The sequence below is a fragment of the Nerophis ophidion genome, linkage group LG05 (assembly GCF_033978795.1).
Source record: "Nerophis ophidion isolate RoL-2023_Sa linkage group LG05, RoL_Noph_v1.0, whole genome shotgun sequence".
Taxonomy (NCBI): domain Eukaryota; kingdom Metazoa; phylum Chordata; class Actinopteri; order Syngnathiformes; family Syngnathidae; genus Nerophis; species Nerophis ophidion.
The window spans coordinates 37039212-37063825 of record NC_084615.1 but is presented as its reverse complement, the minus strand read 5'-3'; the positions used below and the strand labels follow the sequence as shown (position 1 = coordinate 37063825).

At 38.9% G+C, this 24614-nt stretch overlaps 1 protein-coding gene across 4 annotated transcripts in view; it reads left to right on the top strand.

Moving 5' to 3' along the window:
• Nucleotides 1-362: 362 nt before the first annotated feature.
• Nucleotides 363-24614, top strand: part of vegfab (vascular endothelial growth factor Ab) — a 44372-nt gene continuing 20120 nt past the window's right edge. For 2 of the 4 annotated variants that reach the window (XM_061900754.1, XM_061900756.1), the window contains exons 1-5: nt 365-1059; nt 2611-2653; nt 7158-7354; nt 7733-7809; nt 15285-15317. In XM_061900754.1, coding sequence (XP_061756738.1) covers nt 1006-1059; nt 2611-2653; nt 7158-7354; nt 7733-7809; nt 15285-15317 — 404 coding nt within the window. In that variant the 5' untranslated portion in view covers nt 365-1005. Of the gene's footprint in view, nt 1060-2610; nt 2654-7157; nt 7355-7732; nt 7810-15284; nt 15318-24614 lie in introns of all 4 variants that reach the window. The other 2 variants (XM_061900755.1, XM_061900757.1) reach the window with 2 other exon arrangements.

Genomic DNA, 24614 nt, shown 5'->3' with positions numbered 1-24614 from the left:
ACGTTTCGAAGACGAAACTCCCAGTAAATTTAAAATTGTAATTTAGTAAACTAAAAAGGCCGTATTGGTATGTGTTGCAATGTTAATATTTCATCATTGATATATAAACTATCAGACTGCGTGGTGGGTAGTAGTGGGTTTCAGTAGGCCTTTAACTTTTTTTTTGCTTTTCATTGTAAGCATGAACACACTTTTTTCCCCCACCACAGCGCCACCTGTTGTATACAAAAATACGAGAATCGTCAGGGCTCATTCCATTCACGCATACGCGCCAAAAAAACCTTTTCCATCATCACTGGTCTCCGCCAAACTCTGAACAAGTCACGCCCCCACCACCACCACCACCACCACGAGTCCCACGTCCTCCACCAATCACGGCCGGCCCGCCACAAAAGTGAGTGGAGTGCAGCCGGAGCGGAGGTGGACGCGTCCGGGTTTTGCTGGATGATCATCTGACCCGTTTGGGTGCGCGCAAAGGAGACGTCAGCGCCGACTCGGTGAAGCTTTTGAGCTAGGCGTTTTGTTTGGTTTTTTGCTTCCCCGCCGAGCGTCGTCAGTCACCCGGTTCGGTTCAGATTGCACGCACGGAGCACGACGAGGAGAAGGAAGAAGAGGGTGACGACTGTGCACCACTTTCCACACCGGACTGACGCTGGCGCAACAAGCATGGGATTACTGCGTGCGTAATGCTGCTGCGACGCCGCCGCGGGACCATGTGAGACCTCCCGGATCCTCCCGCTGTCGTCTTTTTTCTCACCCTCTCTGCGCGTGGATACTCTAAAGGACCAGACAAGCAAAGGGGGCCCCAAGTTTGGCGCAAAAAGAGGATTTGCACGCCGCCAACGAGCATGGACTCGCCTCTATTGAACCCCCAGGCCCCTTTTTTTCCAACCCTGCCCAGAAGCTGGTAAATAATAATAATTAAAAAAAATAATAACTTGATGACCGTGAAGACACCCGACACCGGATTCTAACACCTCGCCCAGATTTGGATTTGTCAACACCATGAACTTTATTGACAGTTTGACATTATTATTTTTGACGCTGTCGGCTGTCAAGGTGAGTCCACTGTGGGTCCACGCAAAAGCCCGTGTCCTTGTCACGTCATTGATATCCATATTGACTTTTTTTTTTTTTAGGAATTTATTTCATTATTATCAATTATCCAAATACCCCAAACTTCACACTTTTAATATAATTATGCATTTTTATTTATATTATTATTATTATTAATAATAATATTAGCAAGTGGCGTGGTGATTTGCTCCACTTAAAAATTCCCACCCAAAATACACCAGAAAAAAATGTATGATCTCAATTTTTATATAATATTCACATTCTTGTTGTTTTCATAACTAATGTAATGACGCATTTTATTTGTATTATCATTAACAAGTGGCGTGGTGATTTGCTCCAATTAAAAATTCCCCCCAAAATACATTAAAAAATGTATAATATAAATTTTTTATAGACTATTCACATTCTTCTTGTTTTCATAATTAATACAATTATGCATTTTATTTGTATTATTATTAGCAAGTGGCATGGTGATTTGCTCCACTTAAAAATTCCGCCCAAAATACCCCCTAAAAAATATATCATCTTAATTTTTCGAGAATATTCACACTCTTGTTGTATTCATCAACCTTTTTTTATGTATTAACAAGCCTTTCTACTCACTGGCTGCGTCAAAGGGCGAAGTGTGAAAGGCATATAATCATTAATCCCACTTGAGCAAAGGTGGAACATTTTTAAAATGCAAACATTCCACTGCATTATGATTTAATTTGATTTATAACAACTAGGCCAAACGCCCCCTTTTTTTTTTTCCACCAGTGGCAAGATGGGGTCACCACCTAATTGCAAGAGGTCATCACTCATTTTTTTTTTTTTTCCGCCCAGCTTGACACCCAACTGAGTGTTTTGAGTGAGTGAGTGTGTGGGTGGGTGGGTTGGTGGATGTTTGGGGAGGGGGTTCCACCACCCAACTGGACCCCCACTCTCTCCTGTCTCACGCCACCCGGAAGGGGTGGAGCTTGCCCCCCCCCCCACCCCCTAAAAAGCAGGGGGAGATATGACTCTTTTTCATTAAGGAGTCAGTCCGCAATTGGGACCGAGCACCATCTCACGCAACATGAGCGAGGTATTGCAAATTCAACAAAACTTGCCAGTAATCTTGTGTGTGTGTGTGTGTGCGTGTCTGTGTGTGTGTTTGTATGTGTGTGTGTGTATAGTGACACACACACAAACACACACATTCGCACACACTCACGCACACACACACTCACTCAGTGAAGCATTGAAGGCTACAAAGTGGCTGGTTGACATTCTTACAGGACTTTTAATGGGATTCTGTCCTTAAATATGATGTTGTCAGTTGCACATTTAGCATACAGGTTGTAAAAAAAAAAAGAAAAAAAAAGTTTGCCAAGGAGGGTTCAGGTCACACTGTCCCTCATTTGTTCATGTGTGTAAATTATAGTCCATATAACATATACCTTATTTTAATGTCACTGTACAATATGATAAGAGATTGAGACAACACTGTGTGAAAAGACCCTTTTTTTTTTTTTTTGGTCAGCTTTTAACACCTTTTCTGTTTTTTGTCAGAGTGCCAACGTACCGAGGGAAGCAGAGAGAGGTCCGCATGACGGTAGGTGTCCCACAGGGCAGCCTGGGAATGCATGCAAGTTAAGAGTACCTGCAAAAAAAAAAGAAAGAAAGGCCTTCTTTCTTTTTGAACTTTCACCTTGCCGCTTGTACGTAGGGACATGCTCGCCCCCTGGTGGTCACGTTTCCACTTGGTGACCCCTATAAACCGAGACGTTTGGACGGCTCGGCAGCATTTTTCATGTCTGAGGTTAAGCTGGGGAAATGTTATAGTCATGCACCAGACTCACTATTATAGAATGGAATTCACCCTCTTGTTTTGTGTTCTTTTGCACAACAATCCCGCTGCCGTTGCCCAATTTTGATTCGGGACAAATGAGAAAAAGGAAATGTGTAGTTATTGTTCAGGCACCGGCGTGTTTATACTGGCCACTTACAGGGCTGTTTTCCGCTCACTTGTTCTCTGATTGATCGCTTAGAGGGGCCGATGTGCTTCTCAGGAGACCCGAATGAGCAATAAATAGATTTTTAAAACCATAGAGCTGCTGAAAGACATGGACTAAAGTCATTAAATCTTTATCCTTTAGGAGTTGTACTGTACTAAGCAATGTAAAAGTTTTCACTTTTCTGAATAACTGTGCGGAATGGCAACTTTCTGCACAGCGAGGTCCGTTAAGACATGCTTGGATGAATTTAGTATGGAAGGCACGCATTAAAGCCTGAAATGGAGGCTTCTCAGTGACCTCTAATGAGGGCCAAAATCTTGTACCTTTCAAATGAGAGTGGAACAACTAATACGTGCCCCAAAAGCTAAAAATCACGCTAACCAGTGTAAAAGTGGGTGCAATTTATTTTCTGCCCTGTTTGTTATCAATTTTGTGGTTGCATAACTCAGAATTATAGGACAGGTATACAAAAGTGCATAAATCAGAGGAAATTGGAATATATACAAAGTACAGTTGTCACTTGCCACATTGTACTTCAAAGTTTGCGGCTTTATTTTAACGCACTTTTTTAAAGCAGATTCTACCATAGTAAGGAGATTTATATGGCCCCATTTGTCACGGTTTACCCGACACATGAAACATGACAAATTGGGGGTTGCACTATCCACTTAAGTCACCAGATGGCAGTAGCGTGTTAAATATATTAAAAGGTGTTTTGTGGCTATTCCAACATTGACCGCAGCGTCCGTTGATTTGCAGAGTGGCGCTTTCCATCATTTTCAGCAGACTTCTGTGAAAAATGATTAGTCCCTTCCCTCCCTTCCTCTCACAGAGATCCGCCCAGGAATGGGGCCATATGAATTCCTTCCCTTCTGTACATATTTCTATTTTTAAATGTCAAATGGAACCAAATTGATCATCCATTCATCCATTTTCTATCTCGTATTCCCTTTGGGGTCGAGGGGGGCGCTGGTGCCCATATCAGCTACAATTGGATGGAAGGCGGTGTACGCCCTGGACAAGTGGCCACCTCATTGCAGTGCAACACAGATAGACAGACAACATTCACACTCACGTTTACACAATAGGGCCAATTTAGTGTTGCCAATCCCAATCCAATGCCTATCCCCAGGTCCATGTCTTTGGAGGGAGGAAGCTGGAGTACCCGGAGGGAACCCACGCAGTCACGGGGAGAACATGCAAACTCCACACAAAAGTGAATAAATCAGCGGAAATAGGACTATATGCAAAGTACAGTTGTCACTTGCCACATCGTGCTTCAAAGTTATTCTATCACAATTTTTTAAAGCATATTCTACAATAGTAAGGAGATTCATATGGACCCATTTTTCACGGCTTACCCGACACATGAAACGTGAAAAATTAGGGGTTGTACTATCCACTTTAGTCACCATATGGCAGTTGCATGTTATATATCTTTAAAAGGTGTTTTGGGGCTATTTCAACTTTGTTTGCAGCGTCCGTTGCTTTGTAGAGTGGCGCTTTCCATCATTTCCAGCAGACTGCCCTGCACAATGATTAACCCCCCGCGCCCTCTTCCTCTCATGCCAGATCCACCATATGAATTCCTTCCCTTCTGTTAAGTTAATTATTTGATTAATAAACGAGGCATTACTGTAATCAGACTCCCATTACAGTAATGATTAAAGTCGTTTTTTTTGGTTTATTTTGGCCGATAATATTGGACTGCCGATATTATCGGCCGACAAATGCTTTAAAATGGGATATCGGAAAATATCCGTATCGGTTTCAAAAACTAAAGTTTATGACTTTTTAAAACGCCGCTGTGCGGAGTGGAGCACGGACGAGGGAGAAGTACAAAGTGCCAATAAACCTTAAAGGCACTGCCTTTGCGTGCCAGCCCAATCATATAATATCAACGGCATTTCACACACACAAGTGAATGCAACGCATACTTGGTCAACAGCCATACAGGTCACACTGATGGTGGCCGTATAAACAACTTTAACACGGTTACAAATATGCGCCACACTGTGAACCCACACCAAACAAGAATGACAAACACATTTCAGGAGAACATCCGCACCGTAACACAACATAAACACAACATAAACACAACAGAACAAATACCCAGAACCTTTGCAGCACTAACTCTTCCGGGACGCTACAATATACACACCCCGCCATCGCCTACACCCCCCAACCCCACCCACCTCAACCTCCTCATGCTCTCTCAGGGAGAGCATGTCCCACATTCCAAGCTAAAAGCTGTTAAAAAAATGTATGCACTTTGTGACTTCAATAATAAATATTTCAGTGCCATGTTGGCATTTTTTTCCATAACTTGAGTTGATTCCAAGTCCGAGTACATTGTTCTCTTCCGGAAAAGGGTGGAGTGCCATCTCCAGGTTGGGGAGGAGACCCTGCCCCAAGTGGAGGAGTTCAAGTACCTAGGAGTCTTGTTTACGAGTGAGGGAAGAGTGGATCGTGAGATCGACAGGCGGATCGGTGCGGCGTCTTCAGTAATGCGGACGTTGCACTGATCCGTTGTGGTGCAGAAGGAACTGAGCCGGAAGGCAAAGCTCTTCATTTACCGGTCGGTCTACGTTCCCATTCTCACCTATGGTCATGAGCTTTGTGTCATGACCGAAAAGATTAGATCACGGGTACAAGCGGCCGAAATGAGTTCCCTCCGCCGTGTGGCGGAGCTCTCCCTTAGAGATAGGGTGAGAAGCTCTGCCATCCGGGAGGAACTCAAAGTAAAGCCGCTGCTCCTCCACATCGAGAGGAGCCAGATGAGGTGGTTCGGGCATCTGGTCGGGATGCCACCCAAACACCTCCCTAGGGAGGTGTTTAGGGCATGTCCAACCGGTAGGAGGCCACGGGGAAGACCTAGGACACGTTGGGAAGACTATGTCTCCCGGCTGGCCTGGGAACGCCTCGGGTTCCCCTGAGAAGAGCTAAACGAAGTGGCTGGGGAGAGGGAAGTCTGGTCTTCCCTGCTTAGGCTGCTGCCCCTGCGACCCGACCTCAGATAAGCGGAAGAAGATGGATGGATGGATGGATGGATGGAGTTTATTTATTTTAGAAAACCTTGTTACATTGTTTAATGCATCCATCACAACAAAATTAGGCATAATAGTGTGTTAATTCCACAACTGTATGTATCCGTATCGGTTGATATCAGAATCAGTAATTAAGATTTGGCGAATATCTGAATATCGGATATCGGCAAAAAAGCCATTATCAGATATCTCTAGTCTTATTTTTTCACAGAGTTCTAATTTTGGGCAACTTCTGGTCTGGAAGGAAAATATGGTAATAATAATTATAATTCGGTAACACTTTAGTATGGAGAACATAAGTAACAAAGACTTAGTTTAGAGTTTGTTGGACACAAGGGGAACAAATAAGGGTTAGGGTTAGGGTTACTAATAAGCAATAATTCTAAGGTTATTGAGGTAAGACTCTTAGGTAATGGTTTACTGTTTGTATTATAAGACCATGCAGAAAAAGCACTTAATAATGATTAATTAAGAGCCAAAATGTTATTCATTTGCATGTTAATAAGCAACTAATTAATGGTGAATATGTTCCCCATACTAAAATGTCACCAATAATTCAAATATATAGACGTGCTTGCCAACTGAGGGTTTTTTTTTGCCTGCTTAGCCCCTAAAAAAGGGGAGGAAAGTCTGAGAATGATAATGATTACTACTAATACAATATAAGGTCGTTGCTTATAAACTAAGTTTGCCTAATGGCGTTTTTAAGAAACAAAGGGATCTTCATTCCACAGTAAAACACACAATAAAACACTTAAAAGTGGCATAATATAACGATAAAAGACTAAAACTAACTTGAAGAGATAATAAAACCGTAAAGATAGTCGTCATTATGCATATTGCTGTCTCTGTCTGACTAAAATCAACGACGTCCAAAGTCTGTGATGTCTATGGAAATTGATGAAATTGGTGCAAATTTTTTTTAAATTCGTAGCACTTTAAAAAAAAATAAATGTTACATATTTGAAAATGTATATATTGTTGATAATTTTCTTTCTTTGAGCGTGCAGCATTATAATAATAATATCCTAATCACCGAGTCTCCACCCCCCAGTGATCCCCTTAATGGAGGTGTACAACAAGAGCTTGTGTAAACCTCGGGAGCTGCTGGTGGAGATCTTGCAGGAGTACCCCGAGGAGGTGGAGCACATCTTCATCCCGTCGTGCGTGGTGTTGACGCGCTGCGCCGGCTGCTGCAACGACGAGACCCTGCAGTGCACGCCCACGTCCAGTTATAACGTGACGATGGAGGTCAGTCCATGGCTTTATTGTCACACCGGTTATGTAAGAGTGAGACGTTTTATTTCGGCCTGGATTCACCACCAAGGGTGAATCGCACGGGCCACAATGTCCAAGCCAACCAACTGAAATATCCAACTAGTGTGACCTTTCGAATTAAACAAGTGACCTCAACCACTGAGTTAGATTATGTGATGGTTCAAATGAATGTGTTGTTAATAAATCAGACTGACTATTCCAACCATTTGTCTAATTGCTGACCTTCTATTTGGACACTATTGTGTATTTTTGACACACATCAGCGTCATCTTCTTGCTCATTTGCAGCACTCTTTCAAGCTACCCCTAAACACACAGAGAGTCTTAATTGTCATTTGTGTTCTTTCTACAGATCAAAAGAATAAAAACGCAAAGGCAACAAAATGATATCTTCATGAGTTTTACAGAACACAGCGCATGCGAGTGTAGGTAAGAAAACCTCTACGCACACACACACACACACACACATTCTTGTATTTATAATAATAATTATAATAGATTTTATTTGTGAAAGCACTTTACATTGAACAAACAATCTGAAAGTGCGACAGTGCATTTAAAAAAAACAACAACACTAGAACCACAAATAGCTGCCCCGCAACAAATAAAATAAAAAGTAAAATAAAATAAATACTACAACAGCCTAATAGCTTTAACTAACACGTATACATCTAACGAAATGCTTTTTGGACTACCCTTTCCAGATATATAAAGATTTGTATTTACAACATTAATAATATATAAATACTATGCAAGTATAAAAAAGGTAAGCTTTTAGTTTTTGTTTTTTTTCAAATTGGTTTTTAATCTTCATTATTTACTTCAAGCTATTACAGTGTCTCTCTCTCTCTCTCTCTCTCTCTCTCTCTCTCTCTCTCTCTATATATATATATATATATATATATATGTATATATATATATATATTTATATATATGTTGGGATGAACATATATATATATATATATATAAATATATATATATATATATATATATATATTTATATATATGTTGGGATGAACCTATATATATATATATATATATATATATATATATATATTTATATTTATATATATATGTTGGGATGAACCTATATATATATATATATATATATATATATATATATATATATATAGAGAGAGAGAGAGAGAGAGAGAGAGAGAGAGAGAGAGAGACAGACACAGAGAGAGAGAGAGACATACTGTAATAGCTTGAAATAAATAATGAAGATTAAAAGTAAATTTGAAAAAAAAAAAAAAAAAAAATATATATATATATATATATATATATATATATATATATATATATATATATATATATATATAGGTTCGTCCCAACATGCCTGTTTCGCCTGTAAGAGTTAACAAACATTAGTACTCAACAGAACTCCTTATATTCCAAAAACTATAATGATGGTTAAAATAACAAGTGAAACAAGTTTCATCAATGGATTGTTATAGAAGCTGTTGTAGTGTGCATACACACACTACATCACCATGACAACACACATTCACTCGACAAGCACAGCCTGGATCAACACGGCCTTTTCCAACTTAAAATGTTATCTTTTCCACGAATTTCAATGGCAAACAACAGGTGTTAGTAAAACTAAATGTCCTATTTTTCACGCAACAAAGAAAAGAGGGCAACAAATCAAAGTCCGCCTCATGAGTAATGAGCCCGCAACAATCCATTCATGACTCACATGAATGAATGGATGGGTGAATACATATAAGAGAAATGTGCCTAACTTCAAGAGCATAAAAAGCACTTTTGAGCAAACGCGGGAATAGGGCCTAAAATGCATAGAAAAACAAACAAAACACAGAATCCTCGGCTTCTGACACATTTGACAGGTCTGCTAGATTCATATCTTCTTATCGTCTGCTTCCTTTACTTGGCTGGTGATAAAAACGCAGTGGCAGGTTGAAGCATATCCCAGCAGACGTTTGTATGCCAGCTTATCCTCATTCCATCACATCGCTCAGGCAAAGGCGATACTACTAGTCCTTTTATTCCCCCTCATTGCCGTAATGACACAAGATCTTAAAAACCTCAACTTTCCTTAATGAATGTGATTTTTAGGCTCTTCTAAAACAACAAAGCTGTAACCATTGGGAAGTGATTTCCAAAGCTGTAAAGCAGCTTTGAAATACATTTTTAATCTCCTCCGGGGAGGTTATGTTGAATAAATTATACACAAAAATTTAGAAAAGTCCGATAATATCGGCAGGCCTATAAATGCTTCAAAATATAATATCGGAAATTATCGGTTTCAAAAAGTAAAGTTAATGAATTTTTAAAACGCCGCTGTACAGAGTGGTACACTGACGTAGGGAGAAGTACAAAGTGCCAATAAACCTTAAAGGCACTTCCTTCGCCTGCCGGCCCAATTACATAATATCTACGGCTTTTCACCCACACAAGTGAATGCAAGGCATACTTGGTCAACATCCATGAAGGTCACACTAAGGGTGGCGATATAAACAACTTCAACAATGTTACAAATATGCGCCACACTGTGAACCCACACCAAACAAGAATGACAAACACATTTCGGGAGAACATCCGCACTGTACCACAACATAAACACAACAGAACAAATACCCAGAATCTGTTGCAGCACTAACTCTTCCGGGACGCTACAATATACAACCTCTCCCACCTCAACCCCCCCCAGCCCCTCCACCCCCCAACCCCGCCCAACTCAACCTCCCAAATACCAAGCTGCTGTTTTGAGGCACGTTTAAATGCACTAAATATGGCAGTGCCATGTTGGCATGTTTTTCCATAACTTGAATTGATTTATTTTGGAAAACCTTTTTACATTGTTTAATGCAGTGGTTCTCAAACTTTTTTCTCATCCCCCACTTTGGACAAGGGGGAGTTTTCAAGCCCCACATGCCCCCATCGCTCCAACAGAACGCTAATGCCAAGCTTAACATTTTCAAATTTATTGAACATCAGGTAACATTCAAGTTGTATACATTAAAACTCAATAACATAAAATAACATTGAGTTCAATAATAAATAAAATAACTGTGCAGCTGTGGTATAACTTGCATCAAGTTTAATAATAAATAAAATAACTACTCTGCTGTCTGCTGCTAGCGGTTTTAGACACAGAACACACAGGGGTCTCTCCTCTGCCCCCACCACTGTTGCCGTGAATCTAAGAGCAAGATACCCTTCATCATATTTTCTTTTCGGTTGGCTTTTTGGTTGATTAAGCCCGTCAGATTTTTGTTTCTCTGCAGGCGCTGGCTCTGGCTCGACGACCTTTGAGGTGCGAGTCAAAAATGTATCCATTTTGTGTAATTGTGGTCCACACATTAGCCTGCTACCCATCCGCGTGAAAGATTGTTCCGCTTAGCCCCGCCCCCATTAGTTACTGTTGCTATGTATGTCAAACTTTCGCTCCTACCTAGAAATTTAAAGCCTAGAAGAAAAATAAGTAATTTACATGTATTTATATAGCGGATTTCACAGACAGAATCACAGAGATTAACAGTGTGTATAGAAAATGAAAGCATAGTAAAAAAAAAAATCTAAGAATATAATAAAAAAAAAATGAAAAAAATTCAAGTGAAATTTCCTCCCGTTCCTCGCGCCCCACCTGTCATGTCTCTATTCCCCACCAGTGGGGCCCACCCCACACTTTGAGAAACGCTGGTTTAATGCATCCAGCGGGGGATCACAACAGAATTAGGCATAATAATATGTTCATTCCACGACTGTATATGTCGGTATCGGTTGATATCGGAATCGGTAATTAAGAGTTGGACAATATTATAATATCGGCAAAAAAGCCATTATCGGACATCTGTACTATAATTCCAAAAGTAGTGGGACATGAGTCCATTGCACTGACAGGAAGTGAAAATTAGTTAATAGAGACTCACCGTACCAATAAATATTGTTTCTGGTATAATTTTATGGGTAAAACATCCAACTGCGCATGTTTTTCTTTGGGCACCAACATTATAGGGTTACCCCAGCTCGGATGTACTGTAGTAGTGTGTATGTGGTCATTTTTAAGGTCAGGATCATCCCAAAGGTGCCTAACGGGCTTCTTCCACCCGTCAAACGGTTCCCTCACAGTTGAAAGCATATCATTGTTCGTAATGTCTAATACATCCAATACTTGAAACTTGTAGTGAACAAATGGGGTTTATTCCAACCCCTGATTGACTAAATTGCTGATTAAGAGGTGAATCTTACTTAAGAATGTGAAACTTGATTACTTCTACTGACTGAAACCAATGACTGAATTGAATCTGGTATTCAATTCACCTCGATTCACTCGTCAAAGAAACCTTACACACGCCCAACAAGTGTTGTCTCTGAGACTCTTTGTCTCCGTCGAGGTCTTTTGAATCAGCAAAACTCGTTTTGTCGAGCTTGTGAAGCAGATTTAGATTTGGTGCTTTTTACACAGAGCTTCTACATTTATACAAATGCAGTTAGAGTAAATGTTGCACAATTTGTGACATGTTATCTGCTGTCCTTTATCAATTTAGCTAGCTGTAGCAGGTGTGATTAAGTGAACCTTATGGAGACGAGTGCCCATGAGCAGCGGCATGGAAGTGGCGGGTTATATGTGGATGTTGTACTGAGGCCCGGAAAACAGGACTTTTTTAAGAATTAAGATGAAATAAATGTTTCTGTGAAACTTCAAATTAAGAACGTCTAAGATTACCTAAACCTTTACTATCAAAAATGCTCACTTGTTTATTCCACATGGATAGCGGCAAACCTAGCATGAACACTTCACTCAACACAAACGTAACATTTGAAGTGTCAAGTGAATTGTATTTATATAGCGCTTTTCTCTAGTGACTCAAAGCGCTTTACATAGTGAAAGCCAATTTCTAAGTTACATTTAAACCAGTGTGGGTGGCACTGGGAGCAGGTGGGTAAGGTGTCTTGCCCAAGGACACAACGGCAGTGACTAGGAAGGCGGAAGCGGGAATCGAACCTGGAACCCTCAAGTTGCTGTCACGGCCACTCTACCAACCGAGCTATGCCGCTCCATAAGAATTCACACAAGTGAATTTAAGAATTCACACACAGCACCGGCATTTTGGAACAAGAACAAAAACTGTTCACTTTTGCCTTTTATGCACGTAACTGTGGTGCGTTCAAAGACCCTCGATTAAAACTGTAAACTCACTCGCTCACTGGGTTTTAAAAGACAAGGGGATGCTTAACCCCCAGGAGATGCACTAATAATAAGGATCATAATAACGTAATATGTTTCGTATTATCCGCTAACTGTGATAACATTTGTACTAACTAACCTCAGTTCAGTTCAGTTCAGTTTCAGTTTATTTCGAACATTCATACGATTCAATGTAAGGCACCACACATTTCCAGTTGTTTCATTACAGCATGTCCGAAAAGGAGTAGGAAGAAGTAAAGCTTATTTAATCCTACCCCTTTTCATACCATAGCAATTTTATCACATTTCCTGGTTCTCTCTAACAGAACAGTTAACAAATAAATAATGTACCATAGTAAGCAAACAAATATTACATACATAAAAAATCTTTGTCCCAATAAAAAAAAAGAAAAAAAAAGTTTTCAAGATATTCATCATAATTCTTGTTCTGTGTACTTTGTGAACACTTGTAGTTTGAACAGTCTCTTAATCTGAATCATATTGCTTTGATTTATTTGGTTAATCCATTCCATAATTGAATTCCACAAACAGATATGCTAAAGGTTTTAAGTGTTGTACAAGCATACAATGCTACTTTACACTCTAAAGTAAAGAAAAACTTCACAGATTTGTAATCATAATCACGTTATTAATGACAATATATATGATTATGTTTTTTTAAATTCATATTCTGGCAACTTTGTATAGAATTTGCTGGCATTGTTTTTATAAAAAACAAAAATAAAACTGAAAATAACACCACTTTATTTAGTGGGGGTTTATCTAGATGTGTCAAAGATATATTAATCCCATCTTTAAAAAGGCAAAACTTAATTAAGATATTTTTTGTACATGTGTTTAAAAAAGCGTGTTTCAACCGGATTCAGGCAACAACTTTTTTTTAGTGCAAGTAAACATATCAATTGTTTGTGTATGAGCGGCGGCGTTGGGTTTTGGATTCTTGTGTCTTGGGGCTCAGAATTTGGTGTCACACCCTGTCCATGAGTCCCAATTTAATAAATAAGGGAAGTGAATTATATTTATATCGCGCTTTACATAGTGAGAACAATTATTTACATCTTTAAGCCACATTTAAAGCAGTGTGGGTGGCACTGGGAGCTGGTGGGTAAAGTGCCTTGCCCAAGAAGATAGCGGCACTGACCAAGTTGGCGGAAGCGAGAATTAAACCTGGAAAAATCAAGTTGCTGGCACGGCTGCTCTATCAAATGAGCCACACTGCCCCTAAATATTATGCTATCTAACCATCAACATCTTAGCTTTGTGTTATGGATGACAAAACAAATTAGCGTTTATGGCTAACCTAAAATCTATCGAGTATATATATAGATAATACATCTTGTAACAAATGTGTTCATTTTCAGAACATGCCAAGGACCAATAAAAAAACCGAGCTAGGGGCCACACCTTGGACGCCCCTGCTTTAGGGTCTATATACTGTTTTTCCTGTCATGACAGACAAGGGGCCCTAAATGATTGATAGCTTAGCAACCGACCAACAAAAGGAAATTAGGCCGCCCTTATTTCAATCACTTATCAATCAATAATCTGAGAGGCAACTAGCAGGACATCCTGGCAGACACAGCCTTCTTTTAAAAGTGCATTGATTCTCTCTTTTGGCATTTGGACGATAGTAAAAATGGGTTTTCTGTAGGGGTGTGGGAAAAAATCGATTCGAATACGAATCGCGATTCTCACGTTGTGCGATTCAGAATCGGTTCTCATTTAAAAAAAAATATATATATATATATTTTTTTTTATTTTTATTTTTTATTTATTTGTTTTTTTTTATCAATCCAACAAACCAATACACAGCAATACCATAACAATGCAATTCAATTCCAATACCAAACCTGACCCAGCAACACTCTGAACTGCAATAAACAGAGCAATTGAGAGGAGACACAAACACGACACAGAACAAACCAAAAGTAGTGAAACAAAAATGAATATTATCAACAACAGTATCAATATTAGTTATAATTTCAGCATAGAAGTGATTGAAAATCCCTCATTGACATTATTATTAGACATTTATAAAAAATAAAAAAAAGAACAATAGTGTCACAGTGGCTTACACTTGCATCGCATCTCATAGGTTTGACAACACACTGTGTCCAATGTTTTCACAAAGATAAAATAAGTCATATTTTTGGTTCGTTTAATAGTTAAAACAAATGTACATTATTGCAATCAGTAGATAAAACATTGTCCTTTACAATTATAAAAGCTTTTTTTTTTAAATCTACTACTTTGCTAGCATGTCAGCAGACTGGGGTAGATCTTGCTGAAATCCTATGTATTGAATGAATACAGAATCGTTTTGAATCGGAAAAATATCGTTTTTGAATCAAGAATCGTGTTGAATCAAAAAAATCGATATATTATAGAATTGCAACCCCAAGAATCGATATTGAATCGAATCGTGGGACACCCGAAGATTCGCAGCCCTAGTTTTCTGCCAAAAAAAAAAGTTTCCAAACGTCTTGTGGTCGGTCTGTGACCTTGCAGAATGAAATACTGCACGTTTCAAAACCCTTTTTTTTTTTTCACAAGAAGCGATTTCGCCACAATGCACTATCAGCACGATTGTGTTCAAGTCCTGCCATTGTGTGTGTATCCAGCAACCCCATAACCCTGCTCCATTTAAAAGTGAAAGCTAGTTTGGTGACATTTTTTTGCGTGTGGGTTGTGCTTAATGTCCTGTTGTTCTGTCCCCCGCTTGCAGGTTAAAGAAAGAAGTGAAAGAATTGAAAGAAAAGTGAGTACAGAGCTGCTTTTGAACTTTCAAGGCGGGCTATGGTGGTGATGAGGGGTTTTTGAACAATGGCTAACCTGAGATTTGATCTTGTTCTGGGTTGTTATTCTTTTTGCTCTTTGCTTTCATCTAAGGATGGGTATTTGACAAGATAGCCTTGTGGAACCTCCAAAGTTCAACGCTAGCCTTCTGAAAGCATAGGAATGATCTAACATAACCATTTTTAACCATGTTGTTTTAAGTGACATTTGAACCTATTTAACTGGCATACGTGTGTAAACAGACAAGTATAACCACAGTTTAATACCAGAAATGCACTCAGAGAGTGTGGACCCCTGCCAGGGCCTAAATCCTGATAGTAAAGAATCCTTAAAAAAAAAAAAAAGATATCCTGAGACCAGACGCTAACCCAGATTACCCCTAAAATCGATTTTTTTTTTTTTATATACATCCTATTGGACATTTCCTAAAATTTTCATCAAAATTCACTCATAACCTTTTGAGCTACATTGCTAACAAACAAACAAACCCCAATAAATCCATCCATCCATCCATTTACTACCGCTTGTCCCTTTTTGGGGTGGCGGGGGATCACAGGAGCCTATCTCAGCTGCATTCGGGCGAAAGGCAGAGTACACCCTGGACAAGTCCCCACCTCATCACAGGGCCAACACAGATAGACAGACAACATTCACACTCACATTCACACACGAGGGCCAATTCAGTGTTGCCAATCAACCTATCCCCAGGTGCATGTTTTTGGGGGGTGGGAGGAAGCTGGATTACCCGGAGGGAACCCACGCAGTCACGGGGAGAGCATGCAAATCAAAAGATAAACTTAATTTATAATAATAAAGTTTGTTTTTCTTGCTCTGTCACTTCCAAACATGTTGCAAGAGGGTTCACTCTTGGAATTGGTCTCAACACCCGGTGGCGATTATTTCATAGCGTAATGAAATAAATGAAGTGAACCTTATTTTCAGTCATCCTCTCTTGTTTGTCTTTGCGGGTGGAGGTGGGTCCCAAATGGAGCCTCGTAATGTAAACGTAAGGTAACTAAGTAGAAAGGATCCATATTACTCTCAAAACATAGCCACTTATCCCTTATCCCAGACCTGGGCAAATTAAGATGCGGCCCGTTGAGCTTTTCAATCTGGCCCGCCGGGCATTCCCAAATAATTTTTTTAGGACTTTAAGATGGAAATTGTAGCTGCCATTATGATGTGCAGTCATGTTTTCTAATGACTGTAATGACTAATGACTAATGACATGATTTCTAATGACATGATTTCTAATAACTGTAATACAAAGTATTTCAATGGTAGGAATCTACACTTATGGATGATATGCTAGTCATATAGTAATCTAATTAGTTACTATGGTAATCTAATTAGTTACAATGGTCATCTAATTAATTACTATGGTAAGCTACGTCACAGCAGCTCAGACGAGGCACCAAGCAGTGTGGGTGGGAAGCGTTTCCACAGACGTGGAAGGAGATTTTTACAACAAAGTTCTAAAGCTTAGTGATTTATAGAATAGAATAGAATAGAATAGAAAGTACTGTATTGATCCCTGGGGGAAATTCAGCAAATATCAAATGTATCAGACTGTAGGTGGGTTTATTTTGTACCCTTCGCGTTCATATTTCACTGTTTGTTGCATTTTTGTTTTGTTTCACTTGATTGTAAAATAAGTCAATATTCAGTGTTTTATACTTCATAGAAAAAAATAAAACTCCATTATGTTTTTTAAGGCGGTCTGTCATAACGTTTTTAGCATTCAGTCAGACATTATTGTGAGGTTTTGTATTAGTGTTCTTAAAAATAGAAATACCGGCCCACAGACACACTTTTTTCTCTAAATGTGGCCCCCTAGTCAAAATAATTGCCCAGACCTGCCTTATCCCATTTTTGACCTTTCCTGATTTTTATTTTTTTTTGTTATCCACCCATAACATTTTGAGGTCCTAACAAACAAATAAACTGCAGCGAATCGAAGCATAAATTAAATGGACATGGTTGTGCATGTATGGTTTATTTGGCTGTCGCTTCCAAACAGGATGCAAGAGAGTTGACTCTTTGCATCAGGTTTGTGTTTGTTTTACAGTGTAATGACATAAACAGAGCGAACTAGGGCTAGGTGGTATGGCTGAAAACTGTATATATCATATGTTTTATATATTTTTATGACCTATGGAAAATAAGGACCAGGATAAAGATATATTCAATGAAAAAAAATGTTATTACAAAAGTAACCTTCTTCTGATTATAACCACGTCGGATATAAAAGCAGAAAGGAAAGGAAATGTCAACACAACCATTGAAAACACTCAAACAATCAAATTCTAAAATTACAATGACCACCTAACAAAACCCTCTTAAAAGTGAGTTGCAAAAAAATATGTAAAAAATGTTTGATGAAGTGTAATAAAGTAGTGAAAAGTGCGAACATAGAGACACCTTAGAAGATCCGTGAATTGATTAATGTGGACCCCGAGTTAAACAAGTTGAAAAAGTGTTACCATTCAGTGGTCAATTGTACAGATTATGTACTGTACTGTGCAATCTACTAATACAAGTCTCAATCAATCAATCAATCAACACATTTTTCGCGGGTTTACTGCGAGGAATTTACAGCTGTGCTCTGGTGGGCGTGGCTATGGTTGTCCACATTAGTCTGCCTTCTGTCCTATTTTTTTTAAAATCCCCCTAAAAAACTGCCATACTGTCTAAGTGACTTTTCCTGTTTTTTTGACAATTGTTTCGCTCTCTGTAGCGCTTATTTTTACTTTCTCTTACTCAAGAATCAACTGCGAGACAACAAGATGGCGCAACCAAACCTGATTGGTTACACTGCTACCTGATTGGCTGTTAGTGTGTCACGCCCACTGATCAGTGGTCACTTCCTGCTTTGCTCATTTATCAGAGAACTGTTTCTCTGTTCATGCAACCAACCTTGTTTTGCAACTTCCATTTTCTTAAAAAAAACAAGAAAAAAAAAACTACTTTTTTGTCAAATCATTTTTTTAATTTATATCGATTACATGTCTATCACAGTTTATATTGATATTGTTTATCGCCCAGCCCAGAGAGTGAACCCTCTTTTCAGTCATCCACTCTTTTCTGATCAGCCTGGTAATGGAAACGTAAGTTAGCCTAGTAGAAATTACCTAAACACTTGTTCGTTATCCCATTTCAGAAATTTCCTAACATTTTAATCAAAATACAGCCGCAGCTTTTTGAGTAACGTTGTTAACTAACTAACAGATGAATCCTTGCAATCACAATACCTCCTGGAGAAGGTAAAAATAAAGTTAAATTACCACTGATAGTCACACACACACTAGGTGCAGAGTAGGGAATAATTTGGCAGGCTTTTATTTTGAAAGCTTCCTTTCACTTCCATAGTCAGGGCAATTCAATATAAGCTATAACTAAACTTCAATTTCCTTGAATTGCCGCAAGGCATATAGTATGCGCCTGCCTTGAATTACTGCCGGGTCAAACTCGCTTCCCAAAATAATTAGCGCATGCTTGGTATTACCACCTGGTCAAACTCGTGACACTTCCCCTGTCATCATTTTCAAAATGGAGGAGGCTGATTTCAATACCGGTAATTTGAAATCGCATAAAGGGAAAAGATTAAGAGCTATTCAGTAGGATTTAAGGTCCAAGCTTACATCACATTCAAATTTTTACTGCATACCTTTGGTAAGTGCCGGAGTGAAAAGAGGTTTTAAAATAATTACCGCATGCTTACTTTTACCGCATGCCTTTGGTAAGCGCAGGAGGGAGAAGAGGTTTTAAATTAATTAGCGCCCAGGCGGCAATTCAAGGAAATACGGTAGTCGGCGAAAAATGTTCCAAAAAAAAAAAGGACCAACCGAAAATCACTCCGAAAGGAGGAAAACACAAAAACAATGACAAACTATACTTGGCACCGTATATGCTATGAAAACTATTATAAACATAAACGCTCGAACAGGAGGAAAACACAATGGGTATAAAACTTCCACACATTCTCTAATCCAACACAGGTTAGCAAAAAATGTTACTCGAAAAATTGAGGAAAAAGGAAGAACTGTAAGAAAAACTGAAAACGTACCACTTCGACTGTAAGACTAAATAACACAAAATCACTCTGCTGAGGAGGACAAAAACACAACTCAAAATATCCACGAAGGAATTCATGATCATAGTATTCAAACACGAGACGAGGCAAGGTATGGACAGGAAGCTAGAGAGCCACAAATGAACGAGACAATCTGGCACAGAACAAAGGGAGGCGTGGGCCTATAAGACACATGAGGGTAATGGGGAACAGGTGGAACAATCAGGGGTCAGGGACAACGTGATACTGATGACACAAAAGAAAGGGCAAGTGATCTGAAACGAGAGGAGTTACTTTTCAAACTAAAACATGCAATTCACAAGACATAAGACACCAAGAAAGGACATCCCTCACCGTGTGTGAGAAACATAAGCCACATTGAAAGCAAAACAAAGTTGAAGTTGAGTGTATCCCTTAGATCTCATAAGATGTGTAACTTCGCATGTAATAATACTGTAGTATGAACATGTTTTGTTTGTCATTTGAGGCATTATTATGACTCTGGTTCCGCGGCATACAGGGGAAATAAAGGCTTAATTATTTAACTCCTGTTTCAATGCCAACAAATATAAACATGACCTCTGTCGACATCACATGCTAGTTGACTCAACAGCACTTCTGCTGGTTGCAAACAAGTAGTGCACACCATTTGTATTTCTTAAAAGAAATACATATGTATTGCGTATCATCAAAGCACCGCTGTAGCGTGGAAGGGATCAGCGCTTTTAAATCTCACAGGTGAATGAGTGACTCTTAACGAGGTCATCGCCCCTGCCACACCTGACCTTTACACCTTTCTCCCCTCCCGACGCTATCTCCTATTTACATTCTTCTCCTTTTTGACGTCCACTCAACTCCCGCTACTCCTGTCGCCTCTCGCCCTCGTATAGATAGCGGCGTTTTTATTTTGAAGCGCTGCCTCGCTTTATGTCACCTGCCCCAGAACCGGCTTTAATCCTCCCCATCCCTCGTTAACTTGCTCCTTGTTGCTTACATTTGGGATTTACGTGGGAAAATGTGTCGTATAGATAAGGGCCGGCATCGGGGGACCTCCTCTTTAACCTCGTTGTGATTTTGTTTACGAGTTGTTCTGCGGTGGCTCGACAAAAGCGACGCACTCGGTGTCGTTCAACTCGGGTGCTTTTGTGTTTTTCCAGACCTTTAAGTGGTGTGAGTGGTGAGCAGCTTTGTCAGTATGAGCGTGAGAGGTGGGAAAAGTAGCTAACCATCAAAATGCACCGCATTTCCTAATTACTCATGGCAACAACAACAACTGTTTTAGTCGCAACAACAACAAACAACAGTTTTCCCAGCGTTTTAAGAGGTTCCACAAGTTGGAAGTGTGTTGTCCAAAATCTATCCTTGGTGCTGGAAATGAGACGGTTTAAATGTGATTTTAATAGTGGGAACACACCATTTGTGTCTGTACCTTTAACGTCATTGAGATTTATTTTGTTTAGTCATTCCAAGAAATGCTTTTGTTTACTTTATCCACTTTTTACATACACAATCGAACTCTGCACTTTTCCAACGTAATATACGCCACATATCACGTACAACAAGATACCTGTGACATTAAGTGGAACAGGAAAGTATTAGCAACACAAGCATAGCTATATGAGCTACCGTATTTTCCGGAATATAAGCCACACCCTTAAAATGTTTAAAATGTTTTCACATATTAGCCGCACCGGACCATACTTGCTAACCCTCCCGATTTTCCCGGGAGACTCGGGAGACTCCCGAATTTCAGTATACCTCCCGAAAATCTCCCGGGGCAACCATTCTCCCGAATTTCTCCCGATTTCCACCCGGCCAACAATATTGTGGGCGTGGCGTAAAGGCACTGCCTTTAGCGTCCTGTCTCACCTGAAAATGAGACTATAATATATGTCTCAGTTATCCATAAATGTATCTATAACCCATAAAGTAGGCGTCACAGAGCTATTTCTCGGCGTGTGTTTATTCCAGCCGTCATGTTAATACACTGACAAAAAACATCCGGCTTCCCATCATGCATTGCTTCAAAACTATGTCAAGTAGTAATGTCCAAAAACATAACAAAGACGAAGCAGAAGAACGAAGAAGAGACATGGCGAGGACTAGTATGAAGAAGAAGTACGCTTGCAAGTTCCAAAATTATTGGAAAAAAATAATTTCAGTTCATCCAGGACAGCTCGAAGGGGAAGGGGTATATATATATATATATATATATATATATATATATATATATATATATATATATATATATGTGTGTGTGTATATATATATATATATATATATATATATATATATACGTAAGAAATACTTGAAAATATATACATCCCCCGTTACCACCCACAGCCCCCCACTAACACACACACACACACACACACACCCCCCCCCATCTCCCAAATTCGGAGATCTCAAGGTTGGCAAGTATGCACCGGACTATAAGCTGCAGATATATACCAAGACGTTCTGAAATTATATATCTCAATAGAACGATTTTGTAAATGTTTATTTGCAGCCCCCGTATTATTTGTTTACAAGCGGTGTCTGTAGCACGGCAGTAAAACGGCTGATCAAACAAAACAGAAAAATAATTGATATCTTTATTCATCCCTAATGAGATTAATAGGAATTTCTCCTTTTTAATAAGGTTCAAGATGTTTATCAGGATTCTTCTTCCTTGTACTTAGTAAACACTCTGAGTTTGAACAGTTTCTTGAAGATGATAATTTTCATACATTGTTTGATTTCTTTGCTTAATCCATTCTATGATTTAGCCGCTTTTGTAAAAACTGCAGGTTTCAAAGCTTGGGGAAAAAAGTAGCAACTTATAGTCTGGAAAATAAGGTACATGCTAACATCACATTTTACCAGCAACATTATGCTAGGTTGGCATATTTGCTGAAAAATAACAAACATATCAAACATACAGCTCCAACGTCTGTAGATGACTGACAAATAACTGGCAGAGTTCCAGGCTTTCTTTTAAAATGTGTAGAGAAACCTTTTGTCTTTTGTTTTTGGTAAATTGTGGGAGTCTACACAAGGGTCTTCTACCAGAGGTGGAAAATTGTGTAACAGCACACTTTGGAGCTATGGGAGTAAAAATTAACTTATGGGCCACTCCACCAAAGAGGTGTCATTTGTTTGCTGTAACTCTCTCAAAATATATTCAAATGTTGGTCTATTTTCAACTCTAAATCTGTTCATACACATATTTACCTTTTAAAAAATGTGTATTGGCTCATCTCCGGCAACATTTTTTCATTTGTGTACAATGATACAGAGCCAAAGATGACTTGTTTGAGGAAGAGGAGTGAGTTTTTAGCATATAATTAGCAAATACATTAATTACAGCATTTATGCCACTGGCATGTTGACACTAAGCACACTAGAGTGATTTAACAAAAACAAATATTTTGAAAAATAGCAAATAACTTAGCATGTAACAAGACTAATGGTATTTTAACCCTCCCAGTCCTAGTTAAAATATTATGGATTATACAAAAAATAATTTAAGGGAAATTACCTTTGGCCTTCCCATGACCTGCAGAGGATTAAATGGTGCTACTTCCCGTGGGTCATAACTTGTGGAATATTACACATTTTTAAGGGGGGTTATGTATTATTGTAACAGGACTGACTGAAATTCCAGGGATACCACTTGAGTGTGAATTTGCACAAAACTGTAGTTTTTTAACAAAATACTTACAGTATAGTTGGGATAAGAAGAAACACAAATGTGTAAAAAAAAAATGTTTGGACACACCTTCATTCAATCCGTTGTCTTTATTTTCATGACTATTTACATTGTAGATTTTCACTGAAGGCATCAAAACTATGAATGAACGCATGTGGAGTTATATACGTAACAAAAAAAAGTGAAATAACTGAAAACATATTTTATATTCCAGTTTCTTCAAAATAGCCACCCTTTGCTCTTATTACTGTTTTGCACACTCTTGGCGTTCTCTCGATGAGCTTCAAGCACACCTGTGAAGGGAAAATCATTTCAGGACACGACCTCTTGAAGCTCATCGAGAGAATGCCAAGCGTGTGCAAAGCAGTAAGCAGAACAAAGGGTGGCTATTTTGAAGAAACTAGAATATAAAATTAGTTTCCAGTTATTTCACCTTTTTTGTACATAACTCCACATGTGTTCATTCATAGTTTTGATGCCTTCAGTGACAATTTAAAATGTAAATAGTCATGAAAATAAAGGAAAAGCTTTGAATGAGAAGGTGTGTAATTTTGGCCTGTACTGTACATTTTTTTAGGTATAGGTAACATTTCTGAATAATTGAAATATGATATTTCATGGAAAAGTCTAATTTTAGGAAGGTGGGACAGGAATAAAATTAAATTTGCCATTGTTCAACATAGTTAAAAGTAAGATATCACATTACATTTATTAAATATGCTATCAAATCAATGCACATTTTGCTTAATAAAAATAAACTGTACAGTTGATTTTATAATGCATTTATACATTTTATTTCCTGGCACTGATTTGTTGAAATGGCCCATGTATTGCATAGCAGGTGATTTTTATTTGCATTTGTTTTGTCTGCTTCGGTTCATTAATGAATTACTTTAATTGTAAGAAAACAGTCACAGCATTCCACTGCTGAGCAGGATGTTGAAGACATGTTTTTGCTGGCAATAACAAATAGTGGTGGTCTAATATGCAAAATTGTTATGCGGCAGCTTGATCCCTGTAAGGTTGCATTGTGGTGTGTATACTGGTACAGTGTTTTTCAATCACTAGTGTGCCGTAAGATACAATCTGGTGTGCGGTGGGAGATTTTGTCATTTCACCTAATTGGGTTTAAAATATTTTTTGCAAACCATTAATTATAATGCGCAAATTTGCCATTGTTGAGTGTCGATACAGTATAGAGCTCGGCAGAGTAACCGTGTAATATACTCTTCCATATCAGTAGGTTATTTCTTCTAGATTTTCCAGAACAAAACTTTTTAAAGACTTTGAAATAAGATTTAAATTTGATTCTACAGATTTTCTAGATTTGCCAGGATAATTTTTTTTTATTTTAATCATGCGGCGTGACGCAGTGGCAGAGTGGCCGTGCCCAACCCGAGGGTCCTTGGTTCAATTCCCACCTAGTACCAGCCTCGTCACGTACGTTGTGTCCTGAACAAGACACTTCACCATTGCTCCTGATGGGTGCTGGTTAG